The 20,069-nt window shown below is 36.5% G+C and overlaps 1 protein-coding gene across 1 annotated transcript; it reads right to left on the bottom strand.

Moving 5' to 3' along the window:
* Positions 1 to 500: 500 nt before the first annotated feature.
* On the bottom strand, positions 501 to 13,166 carry LOC144436791 (polycystin-1-like protein 2). The gene is made up of 10 exons (XM_078125653.1): positions 13,134 to 13,166; positions 12,396 to 12,566; positions 11,410 to 11,570; positions 8,137 to 8,830; positions 6,147 to 6,273; positions 5,408 to 5,607; positions 4,331 to 4,484; positions 3,254 to 3,922; positions 1,239 to 1,775; positions 501 to 667 (listed from the first exon to the last, which is right to left on the bottom strand). Exons 1-10 carry the CDS (start codon positions 13,164 to 13,166, stop codon positions 501 to 503), a joined length of 2,913 nt encoding a protein of 970 aa, XP_077981779.1.
* Between the last annotated feature and the right edge of the window lie 6,903 nt (positions 13,167 to 20,069).

Here is a 20,069-nt window from a genome sequence, read left to right as displayed (position 1 = left end):
ATCTATTATTTTTTCTTAGAAGATTGACACATAATGTGGAGGGCTGACTAAGTCCATCTTATATTGGTGTGAGTGTGAGAAACATAACACTTTACAGTCATTGGTATTTACCTCATTCTCTACTGTACCGATATTGGTGTGAGTATGAGAAATAATAGAACCCTTTACAGTCGTTGGGAGTTACCTCATTCTTTACTGTACTAACAGTCATACGTGCAGCTATAGACATGGACAATTGCAATTAAAATGCACTTGCTACAAAAGCGAAAATCTATCAATTGATTATTCTTGACGTACATGTTATGAGTTGAATTGCAGTGGATGACAACATCAAAGTCCACCACCACCATCACCACAAAAAACAAACAAAAAAACCCCCACAACAACAACAACAACAACAACAACAACAACAACAACAACAGTAGTAGCAACAATAATAAAACAACATGAATAAATAACTAATTCCATTAGCTACTTCTAGCTGTCTCAACATTATTTTTCTAAGATTCGCAATTGTCTTTCTCAATATGCAGTTTATCGAGTGGTGTTCGAAATCTTGTCGTACGACCTAAACTGTCCACCAATTCATTTATTCGCTCGAGTCCACGTTCTACCTCGGCAAACGAATTCTCAACCACGTCTCTATCCTTTATATCGCTTGTTTTTCCTGAAACATATTTACAAAAACATGAATGTGGGTGATTTCTTTTACAGTAATGGAAGAAGTCACTTTCATATGGTGATCTTATAATTAGCCGAGCGGTATCGTCGTCATGGTAATTTATTTTCCAGATTCAATGGAATCAGTGATGACGATATGTTTGCCTTAACATCAGACTTGCTATGATTATGATTCGTAATATTTATGAGGTAGAGTGTGCCCCAGGCCTATAACATTATAATACATAACAATATAACATTAAAACATCTTGATTCTTTTCCATATCACTAGTATTTTTTTTAAACGAAATAAAATTGAGGATGCAGTATATTCTTTTAAAGGATATTTACAATCTCTATTTTCCCATACATACCATGGCATTCGGCGGTCGTATATGGTTTTAAAATTGGTTAATTATTATAACACCCCTTCGACCTCTTTTAAAAAACAACAACCAAACATTGCTGTGAGTTTCATTTCTGAACCAGAGGCTAATAACATTACGCTAAGCCGTATGTTATACGTTTTCTCTCTGTGCTGAGTACAATCATACTGGTTTGTTTTCTATACAACTCACCTCTGATTAGGCCAACATTGACAGCCATGTCCTTCATACGTTCCAAAAGGTAGTCCAACATCTCGAAGTAGTTCTCCAGTTTGTCATTTTCAGCTCTTGCCCTTGAAAATGCATCGTTGATGATCACAATCATTATGTTAGTTATTACCACCAAGTTGATCATGGCGAAGATAACAATAAAAGGTAAAGCGAATCTCATGCTGTAAGACCCTTCCATGTCATCAAATCGTGCGAATTTACCGACGGATATGGTGTACAGTCCGCGGAGGGTATCCACAATGGTTTTGAACCTTTCGTGGTTGGAATGATACAGCAGATAGCTGGACAGTGTGAACATGATCAGAAACATCAACATAACAAATGTATAGCTGAGTAGACTGTACTTTGCTTCACCCAATGTCATGGATAGTAACTTCATTCTACGGTTAAATCGGAGTAGTTTCAGGAACCTTAGAATGGCGAAGAAAATCTGCAACCCCAAGAGGTGAATCAATGCGTCATTCAAGGCAGCTATCTTTTGCAAATTTCCACCATTTTCTAAATTATAAAAAGAAATTGATAACAGTTATCATCACATACACCTATAATCACGTCCCTATTTACTAGTATGGAGAAAATCGCGAGCTCCACCCTCGCAATAATTTTCCGTAGATCACGGACCGACACACTTTCTGCAAAACTTGTTGGTGTCCTGTATGTACGTGTACATGGTCCTTTTGGTACCATGGCGGCCATGGAAGTCACCGACATTCAACAGTGGGTCTAGTATTATCATAAACAGTGTACGTGTTGTATTTGGTGATTGTGATGAAATTACATTAAGTATTGGTAAGGAATTAAGCTTTGGATTCGATCAACGGTGTATAAATAGTGAAGATAGATGATCAACTCGTACGAATGTGAATAGTTATAAGCTTACTGAGTATAATTTCAAACGCCTAGAACATGAGAAAGATGTAAGTTTGTTATGAAGATCGGACGATAGTCAGCGACCGGTGTATAGTGTTTCCACTTTGTGATTTTTGATGATATTAGTTTTACAAAGACCTGTTTCACGCCCGGTTTCATGATGTTTTTGATTGCATATTTGCTGTTGTTCGATTGTGACAAGCTTGTATGCATGCAGGTCATCATGGTAATGAAAATAATCAACCTTTTACAACATCATTTTACGTAACTATCTGTTGCAGTCAAATGATCATAAATGTTGTTAAATGCCAAACCTTGGTAGCAGTAATTTTGTGTCGCATGTTTTCTGGTTTTTTTGTGGATTTTGTGGTATTTCGAATGATGCGTATATGTGCGATGCGCGCGTGCATACGTGCAAGGAGCTCCAGATATCAACATTCCGAAATCAGTCCGCCAGGTAAGACATTTTAAGAGGTCTTGGCATATAATATGTCATATAGTGTCTCTAACAATGTCCAAATTATTACATGCGTGTTTCAGAACTTCAAAAGGCCCTGATATGGGTTTTGCGGACCTCGTTCAGGTGAACAGTTTAGGTGCCCTCCCTAACGTCGGACCCTTCCGCCATACACCCTCGTCCGCAAAACCCACATACAGGCCGTATAGATTGTTATCTACTTTTGTGAATTTTCATTTTTTGTCAAGTTTTAAGTTTTTAAAAATTGAAATTGATAATAGTTCTTACATACTTTTATGAATTTACACTCTTTTATATATGATATGGAATGCAACATTCAAGTAGGATTTATTAAAGCATTCGAAATAATATCAAACATGCAAAGACTATTTGATAACATTGTGATGTAAACAATATCTTCTTAGCTCATATTTCACATTGAAAAAATTACTTTTATGTAATTTACATGAATGATCTAATCAACAAGATTTAACAGTCGCTCAAATAATGGACACTGTACGACCTAGTCAAAATAAACTAATTTGACAATTTTCTCCTTCAATATGAGAGAGTACAGGTAATATAGAATCTACAAAACACACCCAGAAAAATCATTTCTCCTCAACGGTTGGTGCTGAGGTTGACTTACCATGCAAAGACCCTTTGAGAGCCGCAGTCGAGTGAACATCGTAGACAACCATGAAAACCAATGATGTAAATGTTATCAATGTCATCACAAGGTCAAAGTAGTTCCATGGCAACTGAAAGAAAATCAATCGTTGCTTCACAATTCTCCGCAACAAGGATACTAACAGGACAATGCCGAATATACCAAACAGAACCCAGCAGACAAATATCAAGATGGCGTCACCGTCATATATCATACTGTCACTGAATATTCGGTTGAGTAGACGGAGCGAGTGCTGAATAGTAGTACACTCCGCACCACCCGCCTGCAGGAATTCAACCAGGTATATGACAGTCATGAAGAGTTCACTTCCTGGACTGTAGAGATCAAACTCAACCAGAACAACACTCGTGTACTTGTCAATCCATGAGTTCTCTCGCAGCTCTGCCCACGTCGAATCCGTCATACGCTGTACTGGGACAACGTAACCATCGATGTCATAGTAACCATGTTTTCCCCGAACAGAAGTTCCTGCTAAAGTAGAATGGTCTTGATATTGCCATGGATTGCTGGAAACGTTGGTGTCAACGTTCCCGTTGATTTTCTTAGTCTGCCAACCATTATCAAAGTCAGTAGTTTCTGTGTCTCCAAACAATTCGCAATCTGTGTCAAAATCAGTTTCACAAACACCTGAATAAAGAAAGTCATCAATATAATGTAAATATTATCGTCCTGTTTTTGACATTTCAAGAGGCCATATATGAATGCGAGAAATTATTAGGTATCGCTTTTGGATTTGTAAAATAAATGATTTACTTGATAAAGGAACATTGTGGGACAATTGCCAATCTGTGCTCCTATGAATAAGTAAATAATAAATAAAAAACAAACAAACAAACCAACAAATAAATAAATAAGTAAATAAATAAATACGTGTGTAAAATGTGTGCTATTGACATACATTGTATTCGGCACTGTAACCTAGCTATTCACCGTATTTCTTACACAATACTCTGTATTTCCCATTTCAAATAAAATTACCCGATGTCCAATGTTGGAACTACTACATTGTTTGACCATCTGATATTTCGTTCTTACCTTTCTTATGTCTTTGTTGTCGTATTCTGGCTGTGCCTAAATAAAACAGTGAACCGGTGAATTTGGTAATACTGGTTCCATTTTCATCTGTTGGTCTGGTATTTGGGAGGAACACAGTGTCCATCCACTTCCAATAGTCGTCTGGTGTCCTGATCTGTGATATGATGAAACAGATTGTATTTCTGATCGATTTGTTTATAGTTGTTATAACTCTGCTATGACAATTCTACAGTATTCCCTCTATTAAAAATTAATACAATTATAACTCTTCAAGTATATAAGATATGAACATTTGGGAAAAAAGAATGGCGATTTGGATCGTTTTTCATCCGCAGCAGAATTCGAAGCAGTGACGCGAACGCGAGTTGTCGTGACGTAGAATATAATATTTTTCTGTTAATCATATCTTCGCTTCTGCATGACTATAATGTAATTTATCGGTTAGAGGTTTCTTTGACAACGAAGCGAACGCACATATATTCCAACAATAATATCATTCAGTACCAATGTCATTCGGAGGGGCACTTTAAGAATAGCTTAAACATGCTGGGGTTATAATCCCAAGCTCTCGCATTTGTGATCGTATCAGTAGAACCATAGGGTAACTCTTTTGTTCTGTACCAACATTTTTTAAAGCTCAGCCAGACAATATTATTTATTTCACAACAAGACTTTAATCCTAATACAGAATGGGTTACCAGCCAACTTTCAGATCTCGATCAATTTCCGACCATCTGCACATAAACACGTACAAATCTTCATCTGTGTGAAGTCAAAGAGGGCACCTCACCCCCTGTTCTACCGAACTTTTTTTCTCTTAACTATAAGCATAATGACCTGTTACTGCCATTCTATGCTACGATCAAGTTATCGTAATAATTATGTGCTTTCAAACCTGGTAAATGCATACATTACTTTTATGCTTTAATTGAGCTGTGCAAGTTTGAAATGCAGTGGTGATTTTATTTGTATTTAATTCTTTCAGTTTTATGAAACAGTCACGTCGCTGTATGATTCGGAAAATATACATGCCTTATGGAATGGGGATGCCTTTGAATTGGTAAACACGTTCCTCACGTGGTTGTTCAGATTGTAAGACGATGGATCTCTGACGTAGAAACACAGCTTTAAGGACACTCCGACCAACAAAGAATAAAACAAGATACCATACAGTACAATCATCATCTGTTTCTCTCGGGTTCTTCTCATACGTATCTTTTCCACTTCATTTAAACCCAATGGTCCATAGCTATTGTCTTTCTTGGTTCCTGTGAAGTCTACAATAAATAACAAATGGTGCATGACCGCCATTGTAACGATTAGACTTTTCGTCAGACTGATGCGTATATACACGTGGTCGTAGATGTATGTATGTATGTATGTATGTATGTATGTATGTATGTATGTATGTATGTATGTGTTAAATTTTCTGTCCTCTAGTAAGGAGTCATTACGAGTCATTACTTTCGGCCTGGGGAGGGGGTTGAGAATAATTTGCTATTTCCGCATATCTAAAATTACGTAATCCTGTTGGAGTAAAATTTGCTATATATATATATAAAAGCTCCTACTGCTGGAGGGGATACACCTTCACGTACCCTCTCACATTCCTGTACAGTTGTTTCAACATAATGCTTAATTCAACACTAAACGAGAAGTGGTATTGTTGACGATCATGTTATCATTCAGTACAATATTTCCGTGCTGAATTCCAAGCAGGGTTTTTATATGCTTTATATATCTTGTGTTATTAGAGCATTCTCCAAAGTTCCCCCTAAATAAATGCACTGAAAAGTTTTTAAAATATTGTACATGCCTGGCACTAGCCGTGTTGTTTCGTCCTTGTCTTCTGATTTCCCCTTTTGTATTTCATATTTAGTCGCGTCCTTGTAGAAGGACATTTTCTGTCTCATCAGTGCTAAGACGTATGCGATGATAACAACCTATACAAAATACAACAGTATATTTCAAAACAGGAGATTTATTAGTATAGAACCTTCAGTAATTACAGGGGGGGGGGGGGCAGAGGATTTAGGGGAAGGGTAATGTGTTACAAATCGGTCCTGGGGAGGGCCATAATTTTAGAAAATGATAATTTAGGGAGGGTCACGTTTTACTTTTACTCATTTTTTTTTATCTAACTATGCCTTACTTTGTGAGTTTGGCATGATCCCACAGCAGCCAATGTTTCCAAATCCTACTGCTACCGCATCCAACCACTAGTACTGCCGCCATTGTAAAGTAATACCATAACATATCAGTGAAATGCAGGACATTAACTGTTACTTGTAGTGTAAGGAACGGAGCAGAGCGTGTCTCACAGTAGTAAAAGGGAACAGTGTGGCAAGGTATTGGGAATAATGCGGTGGAGTGGAGATGTTGACCGCCGTCCCGTAGTTGTCATTCATTCATTCGTTTACTCATTTAGACTTTGGGAGTATTAATGCAAACACAAACTCACTGTGATAGTAATAGTGGGAAACAACAAATGCATTTGAAAACTAATACTGCTGTGCTCTTGGGGAGCCTCAGTAATTAACAAGGGGGAGGGCCGGGTAAAATCATGCTCAGGCTGTTGAACAAAATACACCTCCGACTCCGTCGTGCTACGAAGTGGCCCTCTCCAACTGTATTTCTATAAAACATGACCTCCCCCACTATTAAAACGATATAAATATTTATTACACTGTTGCCAGCAGCAATTAAATTGATATAGGCCGATATCATGGTACCTAACCCTGGTGAACTGGTGACAACGATGGGATGACAGAAAACCCAAAATAATGCAATGTATGGCAATACAATGATGCAAAGTAATAAGTGACCCTCAACTAATTTGCATTTTCTAAAACAAGGCCCTCCCCTGAGAACCGATTTGTAAGAATTGACTGCATCCTAATTCCCCAGAATCTTCCCCTTATAAATACTCAAGGCTCCCTTACTACAAAAACCTCTGCCTCTAGTAGGATTGGAACCCAGGAACTCCTGAATACTAATCTTCCCGCTAATCCGTTGAGTTCTAAGAACTACACCACAGGGAGATCTAGATATTAAAACGTAGTTTTTGTTCAAATATTTGAACAGGGGGATGGTAATCTTTTTTTTTAGAGAAAGGAAATTTAGGGAGGGTCACATTTTGGCACAACACATAAGGAGGAGGGTAAGATGTCATGCCACAGACGGGGATTGGACCCCCCCCCCACCTCGCTTTCTCCTGTAATTGCTAAAGGCGCTCTTACTATATATGGTCTTATTTCTACATGTGGACACACTAGGATATATTTTTTTAGTTGCACCTCTAACAACATTGCTATATAATTAAATGGTGATGTTGCAAAGACGCATGATTGACTGAGAGCAAACGTAACATCTAGCTACCTACACCCAACACACAGACAGACACATAATAAATACATACATACATACATACATACATACATACATACATACATACATACATACATACACACACACATACATACATACATACATACATACATACACACACATAAATACATACATACATACATACATACCTGCATACATACATACATACATACATACATACATACACACATACATACATACATACATACATACATACATACATACATACATACACACATAAATACATACATACATGCATACATGCATACATACATACATACATACATACATACATACATACATACATACATACGTACATACATACATACATACATACATACATACATACATACATACATACATTCCTGCATGCATGCATGCATACATACTTACATACATGGCAATAAAATACAAAATACCTGTATTGGTTCAATGAACAAAATAGATTCCAAAAACGATGTCATACACGATGTCAACCATTCCTTTGATTTGTCTGCTCCCCAATACATACTGTACATGATGACGATGACAGCCGACACACCAGTCACAAGAACAACTCCAATCCAACCAATGATAATAAACCACCATGGCAGCATGCATCTTGCTTCTTTTTCAAACGATATGGCAGTCTGGTCCATTTCATCCCTAATAATGCCACCCGTTGTGTTCCTGACGCAACAATTCCTGCGTCCCGTTCTTCGGCTCTTCCTGAAAAACTGTACGATAAGTAGGTTAACTGGGAGGATGACGAGGCTACTCACGGTGCCGATATAGATTTCTTGCAAGGCAAACCGTATCGGTCCAAATGTTATCCAGGTGTAGTTTTCTTCCTTTGATTCTGAATCGGTCTTGTAAAACATTGCATTGGAAATCAGGTAGGCAAACAGCAATGACAGGCAGCATGACAGTCTCTGTACTCGGGTGAAGCGACTTGGTTGTGGCCTCAGGAACACTGATAACCACAAGTGGTTGTCAGTAACTCCTTTATGTCGCAATGATACAATCCTGTCTTCAAAGTTACACACGTCTTCCTTCCCCGCAACTGGTAGCACACGGTCGATTTTCCCATCATCTTTATCAACAGCAAGCCAACGATTGCACAAAAAACAATACCTGTAGTGCAGATTAAATAATTTAAACCGTCTTCAATCATTTGAATCAATTCGTTAATCACATAAATTAACATATTACACATGACGTAACATCACATCATGTCTATCATATATCATATCACAACATATTTCGTATCGTCAAGTGACCGTTCACTGGCTTTGTTTGATACAACCTACGTCTTGTACATTTAAAAGGTTAATTTCAAAATGGAAGATTTTAGCTTCTTTTCTGGTTTCTACGTTGTATATATATATATATATATATATATATATATATATATATATATATATATATATATATATATATATATATATATATATATATATATGTTGAGGGTAGAAGAAAATCAAGTCGGTTTTTTTTATTTATTTATTTATTTATTTATTCAGGTATACCAACGGGCATAAAGCCCATTTACAGGCACCTTTAAAAACAAATAAGGAAAAACAAGCACTAAAAAGATAAAACAAGGAGTAGCAATAACAGAAGTGACATGACATAAAAGGCAAACACAGAAATAAAAACAACAAAACAGGAAAAATTATTAAAAACACGCAGCCTGAAGCACACGCCGAAAGGCGGAAACAGGACTAAATAAATCTATGTTTGGATTTGCTTTAAAAACGTCATTACAAGTGGTTAAACATCTTAAAATTGGGGAATATTTTCTCAGATTTACTCTGGAGGCACTGATGCGAAAGATATGGTTATTACGTAACTGTCTGCTCTGTACATTAAAACAAACCTTGTACAAAATGGATGGACAATTATAGCGTGAATTGACCAGTTTGTAAACAAAAATAGCATCTAAAAACTTTCGCCTCCTCACCAGTGGGGGAAGCTTAAACCTAGCACATAGTGAATCGTAATCTATTGAAGTATATTGCACATTTGATTTAAAACATAAAAATTTAATAAATTTCTGCTGTACACGTTCGATTTTATCAATTTGAGTTACTTGCCATGGTGACCAAATTACACTGCAGTACTCAAGATGGCTTCTAACATGGGTCACATATAAAGATCTTAATGTAGAAATGTTGGAAAAATTGGCACATGTACGTTTGATAAAACCCATCATTCTAAAAGCTTTCCTGACAATACTATCAATATGGGTGTTAAAAGACATCTGTGAAGAAAGTAGAATACCAAGATCTTTGATACTATGAACACGAACAAGGGGACTATCAGCAATACTGTAATTGTATGCAATCAGTTTCTTTTTGTTACTAAATGTAATTACATTACACTTCCCCACATTGAGCTTCAATTTCCATGTATTACACCATTTGTAGACATTATTAATGTCTGTTTGAAGAGAAATACAATCATCTTGTGTTCTAACTATGCGATATATTTTGGCATCGTCAGCATACATTGAGCACAATGATGACCCATGACTGTTGACAATGTCTGGCATATCATTGACGAACAGAATAAACAAAAGTGGCCCAATCAGGGAGCCTTGAGGCACACCTCAATTACATCATGTACATCAACATCTCCTGACGAGTGATTTACTCACGAAACAGGCTTGTAGAGACGAAAAACCCGACTTGATTTTCTTCTACCCTCAACATATACTCCGCTCTGCGTGCAGACGTATCGAGCACTGTACTACGGACAAATCTTACCACTGACTTCCTATATATATATATATATATATATATATATATATATATATATATATATATATATATATATATATATATATATATATATATATATATATATATATATATATATATATATATGAAGTCAGTGGTAAGATCCGTAACACAGTGCTCGATACGTCTGCACGCAGAGCGGAGTATATATTGAGGGTAGAAGAAAATCAAGTAGTTTTTTTTTTGTCTCTACAAGCCTGTTTCGTGAGTAAATCACTTGTCAGGAGATGCTGATGTACATCAGCATCTCCTGACGAGTGATTTACTCACGAAACAGGCTTGTAGAGACGAAAAACCTTACTTGATCTTCTTCTACCCTCAACATATATATATATATATATATATATATATATATATATATATATATATATATATATATATATATATATATATATATATATATATATATATATATATATATATATATATACCATGTATCATCATATTTAAATAATTAGAGATCAGATCTTACAGCATTTTAAGATTTAATACATATATGATTAAGAACATAAACTGAGATCGTAATAAACCATATACAGTGTCACTTATGCAATATTGCAATATCGGTTCATCAATGTGACACAATGTCACTAATATTGTGAATGTCAGATATGTCCTTAAGCATGATGCTGTGCATGCATGATTCTGTGCAAGTAGACAAGATATTTCAATTGAAGGGATTATGGTAAGAGTAAACAAACAAATAAACAAATAAATAAACGAACAAACGAACAAACAAACAAACAAACAAATAAATAAAAAACAAACAAACAAACAAAAACAACTGCAACAACAACAACAACAACAATTAGGTCAGTCATCCCAAAGAAAACTCCACAGCTAGCGTTTAGAAAAAACACAAATTAATAAATTCTGAGAAAAAAAGAAAGCAGTAGTACTGTTTGTATTTACCATTTGCCTGCTTGCACATCGCTGACAATGACGCGATGAAGATACCAGGAGGCATCGGCTCCCAGTCCTGATGAGTCGTGCCAAATATGGAGATATTGTAACGTGCCGAGGCTCTTTGGCACTGTCAGTAGGAAATTATTATTACTGCCGGCACTGAATACCTGGAATTGAAAATGAGAAATCTTACAAAGCCATTTCATTTATATAATATACGACTCAACGTCGAATTATTCTGATATGAAATACAAATACAGTGACCGTCGATAAGTCGCACCTCTGTAACTCGCGTTTTCAACTAAGTCGGAGGTGTCACATTGGCTGTTGTTTGTTCTATTGTTACAATTTACAAGAAGGTTTACCCTATTAGGTCATTGTTTCACGTGATCTATTTTAACAGTAGTCTCGCTGCCAGTCTCGTGACTATCGTCTGTGATCTTGTTTTGTATGCCGAGCGGCACACCTTAGGGACTATAGTCACGAGTCTGGAAGCTAGACTATTTTAACAGCTGCTTAAGATCGAAAACCAATGTTGTGTGTTACTTGTGAAACGGATAGCATACTTTCATTTGATACTGTACTTGACACGGCCAACATGATATACACTCATAACTTTGAATGTTGTCTATGTATACGAACTCAACATTGACCGACCGTATGAAGATACGTATACGTTCAGTCACGATACTGCTCTGAGTTTCAAAGCGACCATCAGACATGATTCCAAAGTTCTAACGGTTTAGTTACGTTTTGCATCCAACAATCGACATTATTTTGTCCGATACTTCACATATGTATACTATTTTGACGACTCGTGTTAAGCGTGGTTAACAAAGAGACCGATGTTTGTGTTTGCTCAGCAAACGTGATGAAAAGCCAGCAGACACAACGAAAGCCCACACTTCATTAGGTGCTGCTTATTAAAATCAGAATCAATTTTCCTTTCATTGTTAGCTTCGTTTAATGCCGTTTTTTCTCGTTTTACGTACCTTGCCATCTTCATCTTTAAGTCGCCTGATAGTTGTCTGTCCACTTTCACCAACCAGCTTAAAACAAATGTTTGAGCGAGTGCCAGAGTCCAAGGTGAAGCCTGTGTCCACGCCGATATGATAAAGGACAGCGTCTCTGGGATGGTTGTCTATCAACGGTGCTGTTCCCCACTGTTAATGGAATTTTCCGATTTATTAGAATAGGGATATATATATATATATATGTATATATTGATCATCTATAGCATTGCGAAAATAAACAGCACTAAATTTTGTACCACATAGGATCGACCACGGAAAACACTAGGTTATAATATATATATATATATATATATATATATATATATATATATATATATATATATATATATATATATATATATATATATATATATATATATATATATATATATATATATATATATATATGAAGTACACTGACCTTGAAACTAAATGGGGCGTAATCCTGTTATCTAAAGGAATTTATAAGTAGCTAAAGACAACATTGTAAATTAAGTGTAGGTGAGCTTCAAATAAAATTCAATTAGTCCATGTTTAGTAAATAGATACAGGTGTGCAAACACATAATTCCCTTTACACTCGGCAAGTAAATTAGTCTTATATTAAACAGAGCATTACTTTAAGAGTGGATTTGCATAATCCCATATCTTTGGCCAATTATAATTCAATATAGGTATTATAGTATCATTAAACAAATGTAAATATCAATTAACGTACTCTGATTAGGTCAGCCTGGTCCATTCGTCTCATGTATACAACGAGAATTAGGTACACAATCAAAATGATAAACACTATACTGAATACAAGAGGATTATCCTGGAGATTCAGTAAATTTGCAGCCGCCTGCTCCCAGTCAATTGTGTTGACAGGTACGTAGAACGAATCCACAGAAAAGTCCGTTAGGTGATTACACTTGCAGATAGTCTCATCTGGCATTGACTTGGGGTTGACCTTGAAAAAATTAAAGATATCAAAACTGATTCAACATCAAAAGTAACAATCTGAATGATATCTGCAGACTTATCTTTATGCTGCTGATGACCTGACAATGGTTTTTGAACAGGACGATATCAGCCAAGAAAGTTTATAGGAATTCGTTATAACCAGCCAGTTGTCTTTCCTTTTTAAAATAGCAAGGTTTATTTAGTTTAGTTACTCTGTTCATTACGGAGGATTTCGTCTTTGCTTGCAAATGCTATTAAAGGCTGCATCAAGATCAACGAGACTGATCACATGGTTCCATACCGAGATTGACACAATAAAGGTAACGCAAGTACATCTCTTACATATTGTCTGTACTGTACCGACAACAAAAATACAAATGTCACAAAATACAGAGCATACCCTGAACATACCTGCAGTGTAATACAAAAAAAACATAATTACATACCTGTATGCAAATCAGCGCGCGATCGTTAAAATAGCATAGCATGCAGTGAGTGCATAGTTATATTTCTTTACCTAATTTGCTGTATAAAATATATGTAATGATGACTGAATCAAAATGCCATGCGAGTGCTGTACGTATTGGTGCATTCATGTGACATACATTCCATGATATCAGCTCTATCTTATTAATGTTGTCTGTTGTCTAACCAATAATATATATAATTCAGATTAAACATACCTGGCACCCAGTTGCTTCCCATTTCTCTATGTCGACGTTCCAGAACTGACACGATGATGTATGGATCTTGAAAGAGTATGGGTTCAAAGGTTGTCCAAGGACTGGGTATCCAGTGGAATCTGCGAAAAGTTTACATCACGTAGAACATATATTTGCATTAACGCCTGTTACAAGAAAGCTTTGATGCTTACCACAGTAGATCTTTCATTTGATGTTTAACAACTTACTGCTATCGTCTGTGCAGATGAAACAACTAGGCATATGTTTTGATAAGTTGAGTGACCAGTATTAACTTTGAAATTAACGGATTGATTACAGGCTTAGCTTTATATGGCCCATATGTGTCATCCAATAATGATTCAAATTTGTCTTGAAAGCGTTGGTTCTAGAAATCACCACATAATCAGGTAATTCATTGTCATTATGCTTCACTACACTGTAATACACTATTAACACTGTACAGGAGTGTACTAGAGTATATACATTATACTATAACTATACTGTATACTGTACTGTAATGTACAATACAGTACAGTACAGTACAGTACTTTCTGTACTGCACTGTACTGTATTGTATTGTATTGTATTGTACTGTACTGTACTGTACTGAACTGCGCACATCTGCATTGCACGGCCTTGCACTTCACTACACGGAAAAAACTCTTTGCATCATTTATCGATGCCACAGATGTTGTCATTGGCTACAACGGGAACATATGCAATTTTATTTTTAAAAGAGTTGCGTGCATAGTGTTGCACTATAACGTTTAATCACACGTCTTTGCATGTATTCTAACAATTTGAAAGCAAGTGGTCGTTCACAAGTTCAATGCCACGTTTACATCAGGCAAATAAACATAATTATTGCATGAATACATGTAGGCGACTAGATACGTTTTATACAACAACGGAATACTAAAATTCAGAGGGGTGGTCACTATCATACTCTTGCCGTTGGATTGGGCAACATCAGTATTAAGGTTATGACAACTATCTCTTGGACATTATGTTATTATAATATGTTATGAATATTCAATGCTAATTGAGAACAACAAGTTGGGATAGCATGGATCTGGGATGGTATTGATATAGATACGGATTAGTTACAATTAAGCATAGAGCTGAAATAAATTGAAAATACTGAAAACCTGTCTGAGATCTGAGCTAGACTTCGGGGAAGTAACTTTTGCTTAACAAAAGTTGGTTATTGATCCTGGGACTCTAAACGTTTGACTCACGTCTGACAGCATTTAAACAGTTACTTGTGTTTTGACCTGCAGCTGGGGATGGGCCACTTTTTTAGAATAGCAGAATCGGTTATGGTTACAATTTAGGCAACAGAGCTAGAACGGGCTTGATTTCACAAATTACTGAAAACACCCTTACTTAAGCCAATGTACTCTTCGACCAGCACATTGTAATTGCCAATAATGAGGTATTCTGCTGGAATAAATAGTTCATATGTTTTGGCGTTGATAGCAATGTTTTTGTAGTTATCCTGGTGTCTGTGAATGATAGTTGGTTCAGCATGGCCCGTTATCTCTCTCGGAGTGACCCAATCAGATGCTAAGCGTAGTCCTTCGGATAGGTCGAGATCGTCGGGTAAGACAACTCTGATGTCATAGCTATTCGTCGTCGGCTCGGTATTGGATTTAACGTGAATTACAAATATACCCTCATCGTATTCAGACACCGAATGAAACATTCTCACAGCCACACCAGTTGATGCTACGTTAAAAGTATACATCTTAGCCATCGGGGAAGTGCTGCCGATTGACGAAATATTCGACACTTCGTGTTCGTTGGACGAGTTTGGTGAAATGTCGACCCTGACGTGTCCAAGTGTGTAACCGAAGTCTTCAGACGTGTTTTGCTGGTTTATTAAGTTTTCTTTGTCATCGTAAAGTTCAACCGATATGACACTGCCTTCAACATTGGATGCATTATCCCAGACAAAAGGATTCCTTGAGTACTCGATCACCTAAAAGGAATGCACGGAGAGGATATGTTTACCAACGAAGTCAAATATCAAGGTAATGGATGTTACGAGGAATAGAGTGCATTAGTTCACGTGAGATATAAGTTTAATTAACTTATATCAAAAATGTAAATATCTAAGTGTGTGTGTGGGCTGGGGGGGTGAATGAAGTTCATCACAATGAAGTTCAATAAATGTCATATGCAATATGATAAATGGAAATGCATGCATGCATGCATACTTTTCCTTTCGTAAAACAAATGTTGTTTGAATAATTACCTTTAAATCAACAGCAGTATAATTTCTATCACCAAACATCGTCTCAGCTGATGGTAAGGAAAAGATGCCACCCTTTGTCACAATTGTCTTATTTGACAATTTCTTTCCAATATTTCGTTCTAGTTGTACGGACACGTCATTCGATGTAAAGTTTACTGGGGCTTCTCCTGGGAGCATCCGTCGAAGTACGCCTTCCGATACTTTACTAAGTGACCGGACAATCGAGTTTGTCTTGTCAGCAACCTTGCAATCGAACAAAACACACACATTAGTGTGTTAATTCACACCGAGAAAATTAGCATAGGAGAAAAGTGGACGACAATATCCTGTGTTATGGATAGCTACTAATACATTTAGATTATGACGTTTCTGAATAAATTGGTACACTGCGATGCGAAGTTGATAGCAATTTGAACCTAGGCGGAAGCGACATTTGCGACTTGCAAAGCAATTCTGTTATGTATTGTCGTCTGTTCCTATTGGTATTGTAATTAGAATACATCTAACGAAAGTTGTCGAGCAAGTCTCATACACCTCTTCGCCCAAGTACGAAATGATGCCAATTCCGAAGAGCATAACACAAGGTTTAGGTTGTTAAATTATTTACAAGAAAAAAACTAGGCACCTTAGATTCAGTGCTGCTGTAATCGCCTTCTTCTGTTGAATTCATTCGAATATGGTGTATAGCACCAAGTAGATTAGACGATGACATCACCATATCTAACATTACACAACAAATATAATTATCAACAGGAGAGTAAAATGAAAGCATATTAAATTTGACATAACCTAACCCATGCACTGTAGCAAAATCAACAATATTTGTTTGTTGAACGTCGATCTAACACTACTTAAAACTCAGCTCTATCTATGAAATCTGTTTTTCAGGACAGATCTGTGTAGCCCAATGTCATGTACTAAGCTGGATTGCCTGTGAGATAGATCCTTTGTAATCCTACTGATATTCCAAGATGATGAATGAGTTGGATACTCTATATGAACTATATAATACTTACCTTTCGTAGATTTCAAAACCTCAACTTGGGGAATTTCACTATCTTTTGTTCTCTGGGCAACTTCATCCGCTACCTTCGACATAACAGACACGGCTGACTCCTGTGTAGTAAATCAAATGGAATTATATTCTGAACGTCTAGAGGGGTTATAAGTTGTTTTCTTTCTAGTAAAAACCCCGTTAGGAAATGTTATATGTTTTTGTAAGGTATGTGCCCCTGTATAATTAATTTTGAAGCAATATTGTCTTGACAGACATTATGCTATACAAATATGCATTATTCACTTGATACCCTATTACCAATATGATCAAATCAACAGTAAAATGATTTATATATCCATCTTGACATTTAAAGCGCCATGTCCATATATATAACTGTTAACACCGACTTAGTAATAATTATTACATAATATTATATAATAATAATTTTAACAATAATGTTTATTTGCATATTAACCACCCTACCAGGGTTAGCTTGTTATGCTGCGTTCCAAAAAATGGGGGGGGGGGCGTCATTTTATGAACATATGATGCCATGGTAACCGAAATCAAAAACCATTTTTTTACAAAATTTAACGTAAAACCTGGAAAAAAATAAAAATTAGTAAAAGAATTTCCTTGTTGTGACATGTGTGAGTTGGTGCTATCTGTTGTAACATAAATTGTCTAAAATAGGACAGCTGTTTTCATGGAATTGTACAGTAGGCTTGAAAATGTTTGTTCCCATGGTACCCAAAAATCGCCATATCAAGCAGATTTTTATTGCAAAATTTGATATAAAATGTGAAATGTTTTAAAGCTTTTTCTTGCATATTTCTGTTCTCAACAGTTTCTCTACCTCTCTTTTCAGTTCTGTATCTCCTTCCCTATACGCACTTTGTTTGTGTTACAGTAGTTTCAAACTGCTTTCGAACCATGGTTTAGTGTTTGACAAGTGTTTCAGAGTCCTATTACACACACACACACACACACACACACACACACACACACACACACTGGTAACTGTCAAGTGAGTCAAATAGTGACTTACCTGAGCTACATCGTCCACTTGATTTGGAACCTCTGTCATCAGCTTCAGGGCTGATGCTGTCTGATAAACAGATTCTGGCAACGTAAATAGGCCTGCAGCAAATTCAAGTACTGTTGACATTTTCCTGCGAAGCTGCAATGAAAGAACAATTTGTTATTCTTTGGAATCGTTCTAATGTAGAAATTCATGTATGCCATATTACGGTTTCCTTTAGGTAAACTACGAGTTTTGATTCGTTATTGCGGTTACCTAACGAAGTTAATGACAGTAATCTCTTAAATATTAAAAGATGTTCTCCTATAAATACGATAACTCTATATTGTTACAATATTAATACAATGGGCACAATGGACAATAGTTTATGAATTCGGTTTCGAAGAACCTGTGACTTATATAGTTATGTGTCTTGTATTCTTTTACAAATGAACTTTTTATAACATTACCTCAATACTTTCCATTGGCAGTGGTTCATCTCCAGTAGATCTCTGAAACAGGGAAAAGGATAACATTCATTCATTCATTTATTGGTTCATTCGTTCATTTATTCCTTGATCCATCTATCCATCCATCCATCCATCCATCCATCCATATCTCCATCGTTCCCTCCCTCCCTCCATAATTAGATCCATCCATCCATCCATCCATCCATCCATCCATCCATCCATCCATCCATCCATATATACATTATTCCTCAAGTACAACCTACAGAAGAACCAAATTCTCATTTATGACATTCATTAGAAAGGTGTTGCTAGAAATGGCATTCCTTACCACATTCAATAGCGAGGAGACGCCAATTACCATCTGATTGGCTTGTATTGGATTGTCAAGGGAGGTGAAGGCATTTGCCAGTTTAGAGGCAGTCTCGAGTGCACTGTCTTCAGATTCTGGTGGCAAAACCTAGGGTAAATCAAATATAAAAATAAAGCTGCATGAAGGGTATTACAAATCCAATTAGTCACTTGAAGGAATTATATTGTTTTACCTAATCAGTTCTTGCCATTAACGTACGGAACAAGTCTACAAAATTTCATTTGAATTGAGCCAGTCGTTTTTAGAAAATGGTGGCGCGCGCGCGCACACACACACACACACACACACACACACACACACACACACACACACACACACACACGCACTCAGACTTGTCAACAATCTTCCTTACGGAAGGTAAAAACGCTACCTTGTTCGCAAAGACATTTTAGAAAATCTCAAACTAGTAGGCACTTTTGTAAACATAACATTTCCATTTCACAATGAAGGTAAAAAGAAGAATTACAAGAGAGTGTATTCTAGTACTGGGTACTGAAATTGAGAGTACAAATCGACGCTGCATTTAAGGAAAAAAAGTATTTGACATAAGGACTATTCAACATTGCATTAAACTGAAGATGTACTACATAAAGATATGTAGTCAATAGCGCCCCATGTGGTAGAACGTTTATTCGCATACAATTAATTTACCTTAAGTTCTATCACGGTTGAATTAAATTCTCTGTATTGGTTCTCAACTTTCACTGCAACTTCCCAAATATATCCAGTATCTGCTGGACCCTCAGGTAGTTTCATTTTAGGTGTCATCGGATCTGCCGCATAATAAAATTCACTACCGTACACCTCATCGTTGCTGGTAAGTTGGAGGTGGTAGAACAATGGCTCTCCTTCGTTGTCGCTGTCATTTCCAGGTTCTTCTGTGGTTCCACTTTGCCAATCTTGACAAAGGA

The sequence above is a fragment of the Glandiceps talaboti genome, chromosome 6 (genome assembly GCF_964340395.1).
Source record: "Glandiceps talaboti chromosome 6, keGlaTala1.1, whole genome shotgun sequence".
Classification (NCBI taxonomy): Eukaryota; Metazoa; Hemichordata; class Enteropneusta; family Spengelidae; genus Glandiceps; species Glandiceps talaboti.
Note: the sequence above shows the minus strand (reverse complement) of the source record. Positions and strands in the feature narration are given on the sequence as shown.